Raw genomic sequence first — 15,166 nt, forward strand, 5'->3', positions numbered from 1 at the left:
GAGAAGCTTCCCCAACCAACACCTTACTTCTGGCTGTGACCAGAAGTCCACATGGGTCCTCAAGCTTGAAAAGAAGCCATGTTAGAAAATGGACACACCATCTTGGGCTGATTATTCTGGGAGTATCTACTAGTTTAGATTCCAAACGAGAAAATCAGTTCACAAGGCAAAGTACAGGAGAGACACGCATGTTTTAACAGAAAGTCCAAACAGAATAAAAAACCCAGTGTATCTTTCCCCATGACAGAAGGGCAGGAGTCTGGTTCAGGGGGGTAGTTTTGAGATCCTCCATGGATGAACTAGTTAAGAGTTCAGAGTTAGGAGTCCAGTTGTAGCCAATGGGTGGTGGTGAGGCAGGGGAAAGGACCATGGCACCAAGCAGGCAAGCCCCTTCATCCTGGGGATTTGGGTTAAAGAGAAATGAGCTGCATGCCCAACAAGCTTACCTCCATGCTAAAACCATAAGGAGCTGCCATGGGACTATTTCCTTCTCTAAGTGATTATTTGATCTTGGGGAGCACAGAGCATGCATATGTGGGTTAAGAAGGGTCAGTCCTGAGGACTAGAAGGATTCCAAGGTGCAGACTTACATAATCCTATATTCCTATGCCACTTTAGTAGCTGAAGTCCTTTGGGGTCCCATGTAACAAAAGAGAAAATAAAGTCAATGTTGTTCCCAGAATCTTTGAACATTATGTTTACCCTCAGTGTTGGAGGGAATCGGCTATGCACATCTCAAGGGTGTCCCAAAGGGGATATATTTTGGTCAAGGCTTATATAATTGTGTAAAGAATGATCATGAGTACATATGAAACAACAGGACAATTATTAGTAGAGTTGGGATGGGAGAAGCAAGCCTGTCAATATCCCCTTACCTCTTGTTTTATCTTATTTTCTTCTTGAGAAAATACAGCACCTGCCCATTGGCAAGAAAGTGTTCCAGACGGCTTTAGAATTTTCTCAACACTCCAGAATATTTCTTGGATCTTTCCTTATATCTAGCATCTAGAAATCAAAGATGAATACCAACATTTTCTAAATTTTACATGTCAGTCAGATAGAAGAATAGTGCAAATGAAATATTTTAAGATAAAAGAAAATGTGAATTAATTAACAGTGGGTGATCCTTTGTAATAAGTGTGTATATGTGTGCTGTCACTTCAGTTGTGTCTGACTCTTCGTGACCCTATGGACTGTAGCCCACCAGGCTTCTCTGTCCATGGGATTCTCCAGGCAGGAATACTGAAGTGGGTTGCCATCCCTTCTCCAGGGAATCTTCCCAACCCAGGGATTCAACCCGCGTCTCTTATGTCTCCTGTATTGGCAGAAGGGTTCTTTACCACTAGTGCCATTTGTAATAAGTAAAGGAATGCAAATGATTTGTGCTCAATTCTTGAGGACAGAAAACTACTAACACAAAAAGGATTTACTTGAGACCCCTGCTTCTTTAGTAGACAGCCAAGAATAGACCCGCAACTCTAGTTCAAGTCCCTACTTCAACTCTTTACCTCCCTTCCCAGTTTAATTCCCTCACTATAGGACTTCTCTACTGATGAGAAAATCAGACCTGGGATGGAGGAACTGTGGGGATTCCTCTCCAGTCATTAGGTATCTTATCCTACTCCTCACTGACCAAAATTTCAGATGATACTTGTCTGGGTCATAACACAGCATTGCAAAACACAGTATTGCATTTCAGAAGTGGGCATAGATGACCAGTGTTCAAGGAGATCTCTTGATTCTAGTGGGAAAGAGTTGTAGAATTCTAAGTAGACTGTGGTTAATAGTCACGTGGTGGCTCATCGGAAGCACATACACAGCACTGAGCCAGATCTGCCAGACCCTCACTAAGACCCCCAGGACCAGAGCATCTACCCTTTGGCTGAAGAAAGGGAATCAGAACCAGTCTTTGAGATTTTAAATATACAACTGAAACATGTCCAAGAGGATGGCTGGGATTCTAATGAAAAACTTTTCAAAGCTTTAAAAGTTTAGGGCTGGGATATGCTCTTCTGGTGAGCTATTGGGAGACTCCCAGTTGCATTAAAGTCAGGGATCTACCATTGATTAGATCAGATCAGATCAGTCGCTCAGTTGTGTTCAACTCTTTGCAACCCCATGAATCGCAGCATGCCAGGCCTCCCTGTCCATCACCAACTCCCGGAGTTCACTCAGACTCACGTCCATCAAGTCACTGATGCCATCCAGCCATCTCATCCTCTGTCGTCCCCTTCTCCTCCCGCCCCCAATCCCTCCCAGCATCAGGGTCTTTTCCAATGAGTCAACTCTTCGCATGAGGTGGCCAAAGTACTGGAGTTTCAGCTTTAGCACCATTCCTTCCAAAGAAATCCCAGGGCTGATCTCCTTCAGAATGGACTGGTTGGATCTCCTTGCAGTCCAAGGGACTCTCAAGAGTCTTCTCCAACACCACAGTTCAAAAGCATCAATTCTTCGGCACTCAGCCTTCTTCACAGTCCAACTCTCACATCCATACATGACCACAGGAAAAAACCATAGCCTTGACTAGACGAACATTTGTTGGCAAAGTAATGTCTCTGCTTTTGAATATGCTATCTAGGTTGGTCATAACCTTCCTTCCAAGGAGTAAGCGTCTTTTAATTTCATGGCTGCAGTCACCATCTGCGGTGATTTTGGAGCTCAGAAAAATAAAGTCTGACACTGTTTGCACTGTTTCCCCATCTATTTCCCATGAAGTGATGGGACCGGATGCCACGATCTTCGTTTTCTGAATGTTGAGCTTTAAGCCAACTTTTTCACTCTCCACTTTACCTTCATCGAGGCTTTTTAGTTCCTCTTCACTTTCTGCCATAAGGGTGGTGTCATCTGCATATCTGAGGTTATTGATATTTCTCCCGGCAATCTTGATTCCAGCTTGTGTTTCTTCCAGTCCAGCGTTTCTCATGATGTACTCTGCTGCTGCTGCTGCTGCTAAATCACTTCAGTCATGTCCGACTCTGTGCGACCCCATAGACGGCAGCCCAACAGTGACAATATACAGCCTTGATGTACTCCTTTTCCTATTTGGAACCAGTCTGTTGTTCCATGTCCAGTTCTAACTGTTGCTTCCTGACCTGCATACAAATTTCTCAAGAGGCAGATGAGGTGGTCTGGTATTCCCATCTCTTTCAGAATTTTCCATAGTTTTCTGTGATCCACACAGGCAAAGGCTTTGGCATAGTCAATAAAGCAGAAATAGATGTTTTTCTGGAACTCTCTTGCTTTTTCCATGATCCAGCAGATGTTGGCAATTTGATCTCTGGTTCCTCTGCCTTTTCTAAAACCAGCTTGAACATCTGGAAGTTCACGGTTCACATATTGCTGAAGCCTGGCTTGGAGATTTTGAGCATTTCTTTACTAGCATGTGAGATGAGTGCAATTGTGTGGTAGTTTGAGCATTCTTTGGCATTGCCTTTCTTTGGGATTGGAATGAAAACAGACCTTTTCCAGTCCTGTGGCCACTGCTGAGTTTTCCAAATTTGCTGGCATATTGAGTGCAGCACTTTCACAGCATCATCTTTCAGGATTTGGAATAGCTCAACTGGAATTCCATCACTTCCACTAGCTATGTTCTTAGTGATGCTTTCTAAGGCCCACTTGACTTCACATTCCAGGATGTCTGGCTCTAGGTCAGTGATCACACCGTCATGATTATCTGGGTCGTGAAGATCTTTTTTGTACATTTCTTCTGTGTATTCTTGCCATCTCTTCTTAATATCTTCTGCTTCTGTTAGGTCCATACCATTTCTGTCCTTTATCAAGCCCATCTTTGCATGAAATGTTCCTTTGGTATCTCTGATTTTCTTGAAGAGATCTCTAGTCTTTCCCATTCTGTTGTTTTCCTCTATTTCTTTGCATTGATTAGATAGGCCCGTTCATTGAGGACCTGTACTCTAGAATCATTGGCCCCTCTGGGAAGGCTCCTCGGGATCACATAGGGTCACAGGAATTGGCTGGAGGTATCTGAGTCTCAGGCCTGAGACACTCATCCAAACAAGGCCAGAAGCCAGGACCAGCTGGCAAAAGATCAGGAGGCATCCATGAGCAATAGAGACGTCTCCCCACGCTCTTCTTCCTTCCTTCCATCCAACTAATAGGTAGATGCTGGGGAGGGAAATATCCTTCACATTCTCACAATGGAAGCTTGAAGAAAAAAAGTGATGGCAACCCAGTATCCGAGGATGATGACTGAGAGATGAACACAGTGCCCTGAGATCCCGGGGCAGAAGCAATGAGCCCCATCTGTGTTGGTCAAAGGCAGCAGGCAGAGATCAAGTTGGCTCTTACAGATAAGTAGGAGTTTGCCAGTGTGGACATTGTGTGTCTCAAGCAGATGGAATGTATAAAGGCTGAGAAGCTGGAATAGAGAGTTTTACTGGAAAAGGTTTATTTTTCTGCATCTCCCCAACTCCCCACTCCTCGACCCTGTAGGCTTTATGCTGCTGCCCCCCAAAACTACTTGCTTTTCCCCAAACAAAGCATTTCTGGATTTATTAGAGGAGGAGTTGAATATTTTTTCAAATGCTGATTTGCCATCCTTCAAGGGATTGCCTGTTCTGATCCTTTGTCTATTTTTGTATTGTTTGCCTTGTTAACATTTACTTGTACCGATTTACATATACTAGACACTAATCTTTTGCCATTTATTTTTGTGGCAAACATCTTCTCTCAATCTCTTCCTCATCTTTGCTTTTGTCATCTTTATCTTTTGTCATCCAGAATTTTAGACACTTATAATAGTCATAATAATTCTTTTTGTAAAGAACAATTCCTACTTTTTGTATTTGGTTGAGGGAACTCTTCACTAACCTGATGCCATGAAAATCTTCTATAATTCACCCAATGGATTGAAAGTTTTGTTTTTCCTATTAGGTTTTAATACACCTAGGGTTACATTTGGTATGAGATAGCGATCTGATTGGTTGTTTCCAATTAGAAATCCATTGTCACTGCAATGACATGGAAGGGTTTATTCTCCCTCCACAGTTTGAATCACCTCTTTCCCTATGTATTATAGCAAGACCTTACATACACTGGGGTGTGGATGTAGTTTTCCATTTTACTCCATTGGCTCTACTCTTACATATCATGTGTATGAGGTTGCTATATTCGATAGGGCAGGCTTTCCAACTTTGTTCTTTTTCATTATTACCTTGATTACTTTTATAACTTTAATCTTCATTTCATTTTTGAAGTCAGTTTTTGAGTTTCACAAAACATTTTTTCAGAATTTCTCCTAGAATTGAAGTTATAGGTTAACTTGGAGAACTTCCATATCCTTATGATAAGTAATCTTGCAGTGTTTGACCATAACATATTGTATCACTTCTGTTCAGATCAGACAGACATGTCATTACTGGATGTGGGGCAGAAAAAAATAGATTTTACTCATAGAAGTGGAATACACTTAACCAGAATAAGAGTTCCTAGACATATTGAATCACAGAAAAAAAGGCATAAAATTTACTTTGCACAGATTCATCTTAAAGATCTATAAAATAGTCTGAAACAAAAATAACAATAACTTTCTAGAAGTTAAAATTAAGGTAGATGAGCGCATAAAAATAAAAGCTATCTGAAACCAGTGGAAAATGTTTTCAGTACAAAATGTCAGAGTCCAAAAAGCAAACTAACCTCAACAATTATGACAGGCAGAAATGCAGAGCTCAGCTGAAACAGATCCTTAATAAAAAGAAAAGAACATCGAGTCTACAGAAGAGTATGTTAAAATAGAAAAAGCTACTATGAAGTCAGTGCAACAGATTGAGTATGAGCACTATGAAAAATACTTATAAGGTGAATTGAAGCAGTAGTAAGTGGTATCAGTGAAACAGAAGTCAACTGTGGGAAATAAGCCCATTTCCAAATCTAAAGTGCTATGATTCCATATGTCTTAGAGAAAGTTTCCCTCTTTTTTTTCAGTAAAAGGATCCCTTTTTAATGATGAGGGGCTGTATCATTTTTCTTCTTTTAAGTATTAGTATGACTAGATACATTCAGTTCAGTTCCGTTCAGTTGCTCAGTCATGTCCGACTCTTTGCAACCCCATGAATTGCAGCACGCCAGGCCTCCCTGTCCATCACCAACTCCCAGAGTTCACTCAAACTCATGTCCATCCAGTCGGTGATGCCATCCAGCCGTCTCATCCTCTGTCGTCCCCTTCTCCTCCTGCCCCCCAATCCCTCCCAGCATCAGAGTCTTTTCCAATGAGTCAACTCTTCACGTGAGGTGGCCAAAGTACTGGATCCTTAAATTTTGAACTATCAATATCTTACGGAAATAAATCACCAATGAACTAATTAGCATTCTTTTGAATTCCTGCTGGATTTGTTTTGCTAATATTTTTTTTAGAGACTTTGAATCTGTATTTACCAATGAATTTTGACTCTTTTGAGGAGTGGAATTTGTTTTTGTCTATTTGGGCATATAGTTTGTGCCAATTTCATTTGAATGAATTGGAATACTATTTCTTCTCTAATCAGAGCAATAAATTGCACAAAAATAACTATTCCTTAAAGCTGTGAAACTAACCTGTGAATCTGGCTGGGCCCAGGAATTTTTTTGACATATGAGTGTCTAGAGTAGGGGTGGTAAGGAGTCGGAGGTGGAGTGAAGAGAGTTCTTTACCGAAGTTTCTCAGAATTCTAAAATTAATTCTAAGCATCCTTTCAGGTAATTTCCAAAGTTATGGAAGTTTCAGATGGTGAGCCCTGTTAAAGGATAGATCAACTGTGAAAGAATAGAATATATGACACAAGGTAAAGACAAATGAACACCTGATTAAATCACATCTGCTTTATTTCCCTAGGTCAGGAAGTGTGCTGCACCACTGGAATGAAATCTATTACTTTGTGGAACAGTTGGCTCATAAATTCATCAGGTGAGAAATATGTAGCTCTTGGCCATAAAGTAAACCCAGCCTATGTTTGCTATTCTAATTACTGACTAGTTTGGGGGTGCTTTTTGACAAAGGTAGAATCTCAGACCTTGGAAGAGAGACTTGCCTTTGTTTTCATCTTTGCCACATGTCAGACTATTTTTTTTTTGTTTTTAAATAGAATAACTTGACTATGTGTTTTCAGGAGGAACCCAATTTGGTTATAAGATCAACATTTTAACTTTCTCCCTCTCTTGTCAAATAATATCCTTCTAGAAGGATCATTAATATTTTCTTTCACAGTGCATTATGCTGGAGAAATTGGCTCATTCTAGCTGGACCCATGTGTATGGTGTAAGGTCGTCTTACACCTTATGGAGTGTAAAGTGACCAATTCACCCCAGTTTGCCCAGAACCTCCTTGGTTTTAGCATTGAAAGTTTCATACCCTGGGAGCTCTCCTCAATCCTGGGCAAACCACCATGCTTGTTCAGCCTGGCTATGTGCCCTGTGATATAGAATGCTCTGAGCATTCTCAACCATGTGTCCAAGAGAGGACAATGAAATTTTGAACGTCAGCACTGTACACGTTGCAGGGGTCTTAGCAGTCCAGTAAATGTAGACTCCCACTAGTAAAAGAAAGGAGGTCATTTTACCCTCTTTGGGTGCAGCTGCCAAACGACAACACAACTTTGATAGCGTTCACCTATATGCTAGAGTTTAAACCAGTTGTCCAGGTCTTTGGTAAAAATTGTTCTGGATGTTGTAATTTTGAAAGCAACTCCACTTCTGCTTGGTGGCCTCTATTGAGTCTTCCAGCCAATATGAGTAGCCGTATACATCTTCTGTGAGTGAGATTTTTTTGTTTTGTTTTTAACTCAGGAGACAAGTTGTCCTCTGAGACCAGGGTACTGATAAATGTGTTCCCTGCAAATTCACCTTCTGGTCTCCACATGTACCCATCTGCCTGACCAGAGGGAGCAGGGTAAGGGGTATCCTCTCTGTGATGCCAAAAATTGGAAACTAGAGCAAGTAGCTGGAGAAGGCGATGGCACCCCACTCCAGTACTCTTGCCTGGAAAATCCCATAGATGGAGGGGCCTGGTGGGCTCCAGTCCATGGGGTCGCTAAGAGTCAGGCATGACTGAGCGACTTCACTTTCACTTTTCACTTTCATGCATTGGAGAAGGAAATGGCAACCCACTCCAGTGTTCTTGCCTGGAGAATCCTGGGGACAGAGGAGCCTGGTGGGCTGCTGTCTATGGAGTCGCACAGAGTCGGACACGACTGAAGCGACTTAGCAGCAGCAGCAGCAGCAGAGCAAGTAGCATATAAGCCCAGATGAATGGAGAAAACAGAAGCTGGGAGGAGATGGAGGGGGAAAACAGAGGGAAAGGAGAGAAACAAAATATTTAAGAGACTCATAGAAGCTTAGAATTGAAAGGAATAACTTTCCAAGCTATCCTAAGAGCTACCCGCTAACTGCCAGCTTGAAAAGCTCTGGTGAGAAACTGCTGCCTTTTGAGTCAAATACAAACCCAATAGTTGGACAGTTCCAGTTTCCTTTTGTCGTTGACCCATAATGTCCCTTCCTACACTCTCATCCAGGAGTGATATAAAACAAATCTACCTCCAGATACTTGGGAGTCTCTGCTATGTTTCTATTTGCTCTGATGATTTTCTGTTTCCTCTAAAACAAAGGAGTCTCCTGAAAAAAGATTTGAAGTTAGGCAGGTGTGGAGTTGCATCCAAGCTCCACTGGGCAACCAAAGCAACTGACTCACCTTGGTTGAACCTAAGTTTACATGTGAAAATTATAAGAGAAAATGTGCTCAAAGCAACAAACCCAGCACCTGACTTAGAGTGGGCACTCCGCACTTCTCTTCCCCCGTTCCTTCAGTACCTCCAGACACTCTGCTGTTTTAGATTCAAAGAAATTAGAGGTAGGGATTGAGGAAACTAAGAGACCATTTAATCCAGTTGTTTGTTTTATAGACAAAGAAACTAAGGACCAGAGTAGTTGATATGGCTTAATCCAGACCACGAGGCACTTTCCTGGTTTGTTTGTTTTTTTGTCTGTGCCATGAGGCATGTGAGATCTTAGTTCCCCAACCAGGGATCAAACTGGTGTCCCCTGCAATGGAGGCATGGACTCTAAACCACTGGACCACCAGGGAGTTTCCACCTTCCTTTCAATGTCTCCTCTGGCCCTCTTTGGCTATGGACCCCCATTAAAATGTGGCATCAGGACACAACTGCCATGCAGACTCCAAAAGGAGGAACTGTCTTTTGTTAACTGCTGCAGGCCCAGGGCCGCCAATAGTGCCCAACATACAGTACATGCTCATTCAATACCATAACTTTTCACCATATTCTTTAAACCCTCATACTACACCTCACACCCATCACTCTCAGCAAAGAACTTCACCTGCTGTTTCACCAAAAGCCCAGAGAATAGCAGGCAAGGGATTACCTCTTACTCTAATCCTCCTCTTAAAAGATATATTCATGCCTTCCCATTGTCTCTGAGATTCAAGTATCCCCTTTATTTAATGCCAGTCTTTTCGCATTAGTCCATTTTATCCCATTGTCTCCAATATTCCCCCAGGTCTTTGTTTCTCTCTTGTATTTTTCTCTACCTTTCCTCTGGCTCCATTTCCATTGCCAATAGATAAAATCTCATTTAAAAAAAAATGAATTTCCTGGTCCTGTCTTCCTATAGACACTACCTTCTTTCCCAGTTTCTCACTAAAATATCCTTAAAGACTGTCTGGCTCCATCCTTACTTCTCATTCATTCCTTAACCCATTCCCATCTGCCTTTATCCCCACCCTTACATCTGCTTACTCTCACCACAGTCCCAAAGTGATGCTCAATAGGACAAATCCATTGAGAGCCATGTAGTGCTTGCTCTGCTGGTTAGAGGCACTTCATTGGATTCAGATTTATCTCTCCTTGAAATCCTCTCCTTCGCTGACTTCTGGCTCACCTTTCATCCACTGACTGGAGCCAGGCCTTTAAATGTTAGTGTTGGTTCTAGGTTTGGCTCCCTTCCCATCTCCCTGCTGACACTCTGAACAATTTTACTCACATTAGTATGCTGAGAATTCCCAAATTATGTCTTCAGCCCAGACTCATATACCAGTTACTGTTTGGAGACCTACATTTCCCACATTTCAAATTCATTCTTTCCAGAGCTTAATAATTCTATATAAGGTGGGCAGTATAACCTGGTGGTGAAGAACCCAAGTTCTAGAATCAGAATGCTTGGTTTTAAGCCCAAAGTTCACCACTTTCCCACTGTGTGACCTTGGGAAAATTATTTTATCTTTCAGAGTCTCAATTTCCTTTTGTGGAAAATAAAGATTGGTAATAGTAATGATCTCATAAAGTTGTTACAAGTTTAATGAGATAATACATGGGAATCACTTACAATAGTGCCTGACACATAGTAAGCACATCATTGGACTGGCGATTATTATATTATTATGAAACTTATGATTGTTATTATCACTTGTGATGTAATGTCCTCAGCACTGGTGAAGTAGTACCAGGCAGCCTGATGCCATGGACAGAGAACCCAGGTCTTTCTCAAGAGGCCAATTTCAACTCACCAGGTGTTGCCTGGGCTCCTACTATGTATTACAGACCACGCTAAGGGTTTCCAAAGATGCATTGGACATAAGATAATGGATGTAAACTTTATCTTGGAGGCGATAGAAGCCATTGGAGGTTTGATAGAGATGACAAGATGAGTGACAAGATCTAATTTATATTTTAGGAAAATAATTCTGGAAGCAGTGTGAGGAATGAATTGGAGCAATGATCAGCTGGGTCACCAACTAGGAAACAATTACCGTTGTCAGGAAAAGGGGACCAGGTTTGGGGAAACATTTTAGGAAGTGGGAACTATAAGATCTGTGGCCAAGTCAGATATGAGAAATTATTGCATCATGTAGAAATAGGTTGATATTATGAAGCCAGCTGGCTACCTAGAGAGAGCCCCAAAGGGCGGCATTCCCGTGGTGGATCCGTGGTAGTGTGACAGTCCATCTTGCAGACAAAAAGTTACGTTTGTCCTCACCCGAGGGTTATCCTGTCTTTCAGAGTGTGGATTTTACATTGATAAAGTTCCCAATCACTGCCATGTAAAAACCATGCTGATGTATTCATTAATCATGAGAAGTTCTAACTACCAAGTAGAATAGTTATTCTTGTGGCCCATCCGCATATGCTCTCCTTACAAGGTAACCTCCTTAGAAAGCCAAATAGAGATGACAAATTGATTGTGATCCTACTTTCCAAGTAAAATAAACTGTATAATATTGGTGACTAATGGCATAAAGCTGCCACTGCCTAAGACACTCCATTCATTATAGGATACACCAGACTATAGCAGAGACACCCACGAATTTTTCTGTTGGGATCCTGAATTGTATAGACAGGATGCAAACCAGTCTTCTAGGGGCACACTTCAGACATAGCGGGGGAAAGTGATGAGCTTTAGCTTTCTTACTTGTAATCCACATTCACTGAATGATGGTGTCAAATCAGAAGCAGCTTCCAGGAAGACAAAGAGAGTCTTCTCTTTGATCCACAGCTTCAGGTTTTCTGGTGGCCAAATACTTGCAACACCAGCTGTGGAAGTGCCCTTTGGGTTGTAGGTTGGCAGCTCTGGCAGCCATAATAAAAGGGAAGAAAGAGGGGGAAGCCTAGAAGGGAATGGCGTTCCACTGTGTCTCTTTCTGCCCTAATAGAATTGCTTTTCCTTCCAGCCCACAGCTAAGAATGTCCTTTATTGTCTTCTCTACTCAAGGAACAACCCTAATGAAACTCACAGAAGACAGGTAAGGATGCTCCCCATCTCTGTCATTACAAAACCCATCTTTTCTTGAGTAGTTCTGATATTTGTGCCCTCCTGCCAGCCTTGACCTGTTATTTTAATCAAATAGTTCTCTTCACTTATGCCTTGAACTTTGCACATTGACCCATCTGCTAATTTACTCTGCGATGACTTTGATAGAATTTCCTGCTGTTGGTGAAACTTTATAAATGACTGAATCACATTAAGGTAAATTTTACCTTGGTGACTCAGTCTGCTGACGTGGAGCAAAATGTTAGCAAACCAGATTCTTAGGGGACTATATTTTCTTTTCTTTAAATTAGATTTATTTTGTGGATTGAGCACGGTGAAAGCACCAAGAACTTGAAATATTATCATCCATAATTATAAAAGCAGGAAATAGAAAGGGAGGGCTTATGGTACCACAAGATAAAAGACAATTTGAATCAGGTGTGGAAAAATGTTTTTGACATAAAAGGATTATTTAGACCTAGCGTAACACAAACATTGTTTGGGGTTTTACCACTTGTAGGTGAAAACTAGCAGTAACAGAGACGTGTCATTTATTCACAGCTAGGGTGGCGTATAGGAGACGACACTTTTCCTGAGTTAATGATTCTATGTTTTAAAAAGTGGTATGGTCCACATGAGAGAGGCCCCAGGGTGGGACACTCTTGGGATTACTGACTGACTTATGTGAACAGGATAGAGAAAGGGAGAAATAGCAAGTACAGGGAGGGCAAAGGACTTTATTCTCTACCATTCTTCTAGAAATGAGAATAGGACTAACAGGATGGAGTAAGGTTTCCTGGAATTTGCACTCACACAGCAATCTAGTCCTTGTTTTTCTCCGTGTCTTTGCTTCCCATCTGTAACAAAAATAGTCCTCCGTACCACATGGAATTTCCAAATCCTGTTACACCTTCAGCAGTGTCTATTATAAGCACTCATGCCATATGAGACTCACTGAAACCCCATTTTCAAAATAGAGGTTTCTTATTCCTTATGACAGAAGGGGAAACTGAGCCTTATCTTGTTCCTAAGAAAAGAGCAGAACCCACTGTAGATCCAGGCTGCACATCCTTTCTGCTCCACCTGCTGGTAATCAGAGACTCATGACACCCAAGAAGCCTGTGTGACTTCCCTTCAGTATTGGCCAAGGATTTTAAGAAACTCCGAGACACTATCTGTACCCTGTGGACCACATGCAAGACTCCTAATCTCTCTCAGTCTTTATATATGATAATATCTCGGTCTTAATTTACAAAGATGTCTTTTCTTTAGAGAAAACTCCTCTCTTAGCCATTCTTCACATCCTCCTGTAACCCAAGGCTGCCTAATGCTGTGTTATGCTGATTCTACTCTCTCCATGCCTGAGAGTCTGGCAAGAGACCAAGATCACACATCCCTTGTGGATATTTTGTGTGCTACTGCTCATAGCCTCTGGGAAGTTGGAGAGGTCGGGGAAGGTCACAGATTTATAAACACTATTAGAACGCTGAGGCTTTCAGACCCATTTTGGTTATGCTAGTTCCAATTAGTCATCTGAATCCTACTTTGAATCTAGTTTTTTGTGCCTTTACTACTCTTAGTATCTTGTGCCAAGGAGAAGGCTGGGATTCGAATCTCTACTTTTCTGGATGCAGCATTTAATATTAAAGGATGAAGATACATCAAATAACAGCCAGAAATACCTTGCTAAAGGCTGAATGATTTAGGATTAGCAGATATAAACTATTATATAGAAAATGGATAAACAACAAGGCCGTACTGTATAGCACAGGGAACCATGTTCAATATCCTGTGATAAACCGTAATGGAAAAGAATATGAAAAGAATGTATATAAGTGAATCACTTTGCTGTCCAGGAGAAATTAACACAACATTGTAAATCCAACAAAGACTGAATGAGTTTTATGTGGTGACCTCTTGGCCTAAACTACGGATCAGCTGGTGAAGCATGGCAATGGTTCACCGACACATCCCTAACCTTGTCAGCCTGTGGAGAGATGTGGGCAAGCCAGAAAGTATTTAAAATACTTCCTCATGAGATTGGTGTAATGAATTAGGCTTTAAAGCTCCCAAACTGATAGTTTCTGAAATACATAATTTTCAGAGTTTTAGTTTATATTTTTTGAAATATAATAAATATTTATATTTAGTATGAAGATCAATTGTCTCATTTGATCTTCATAATATCCCTGCAAGACAGGGAAAGATGCATTATTAGACCTGTATAATAATGTGGAAACTTATAGAATTTTTAAAAACTTGCTGAAAAACAAGACATGAATTAGAGATTCTTATTTCAACAAGAGCAAAAGATTTGGGGCGTATTAAAAGAAATAATATCAAAGGTACATTTGAAACCAATTCTTGGCATTAGGTCCACACAGGGAAACCAGGGGAAGGTTGGACTAATACAGTGAAAAATAATTATGTAAAGTATTATTTTTCACTAACTAAAGATTTTGTTTTTCTCTTTACCTTTAGTTCTCAGCAGTTTGATTATGATATGTCTGCCATAGCTAGTCTTTTTCTTTTTTTGCTTGTTTTTTGAGTTTTTCCTATTTTGGCTTTGTTGAACTCCTTGAATTTAGAAATTTATGACTTTGATCAAATTGGGTGTCTCTGTAGCCGTTATTTTTCAAATAGTTTTTTTTGCACTGGTCGTTTTCCCCTCTCCTTCTGGGATCTCAGTGACATACATGTTCAACCTTTTGGGTGTTATTCCACATGTCCCTGAAGTTCTGTTCAATTGTTTTTTGCAATTTTCTTTCTGTTCTTTATACTAGATTGTTTCTGTCATTCTATCTTCATATTGACTTTCCTTTGTCATCTCCATGCTGCTGCTTAGCTCATCTACTGAATTTCTAATTACAGATACTTTATTTTTTCAATCCTAAAATATCTATTTGGTTCTTTTAAAAAAATTTCCTCTGCTGAGAATTTCTTTCCTTTTATTTTAGGTGTGTTTACCTTTACCTCATGGATTATATTGTTGTTATAGTTATATAACTATAATACTATGACTATAAAAATAGTTATTTTAACTCCTATTATATAATAACTATTATATTATAATTGATAATTCCAGTAGCTCAGGATTGGCTTCTTGTCTTCTCTCTTGAGACTTGGTCACATTTTCCAGGTGATTTGTATGTCAAACAATTTTAGGTTATATTCTAAAAGTTTTTAATATTAGATTGTTAAGACTGAGTCATATTCAAATCCTATAGAGAATGCTGATTTGTTTGTTTGCTTTAGCTGGCAATCGCCATGGCGAAGTTCAGATCACAAGTTCTGTCTCTTCTGTGGGTGGTGGTTTTTCTTTTGGTTCAGTTTTCAGTTTTTGCTAAGTTGCTTTGGGTCTCTGCTGCACATGTGCGGTTCAGAGATGAGCCCGGGACTTACACAGCTTCATACACAG

General features: G+C 40.7%; 1 protein-coding gene across 1 annotated transcript in view; it reads left to right on the forward strand.

Annotated features, from left to right (window-relative positions):
- Positions 1-15,166, forward strand: part of ANTXR1 (ANTXR cell adhesion molecule 1) — a 255,318-nt gene that overhangs the window by 20,787 nt on the left and 219,365 nt on the right. The window contains exons 2-3 of the mRNA XM_027555677.1: positions 6,827-6,898; positions 11,669-11,740. Coding sequence (XP_027411478.1) covers positions 6,827-6,898; positions 11,669-11,740 — 144 coding nt within the window. The remainder of the gene's footprint in view (positions 1-6,826; positions 6,899-11,668; positions 11,741-15,166) is intronic.

This window comes from Bos indicus x Bos taurus, chromosome 11 (genome assembly GCF_003369695.1).
Source record: "Bos indicus x Bos taurus breed Angus x Brahman F1 hybrid chromosome 11, Bos_hybrid_MaternalHap_v2.0, whole genome shotgun sequence".
Classification (NCBI taxonomy): Eukaryota; Metazoa; Chordata; class Mammalia; order Artiodactyla; family Bovidae; genus Bos; species Bos indicus x Bos taurus.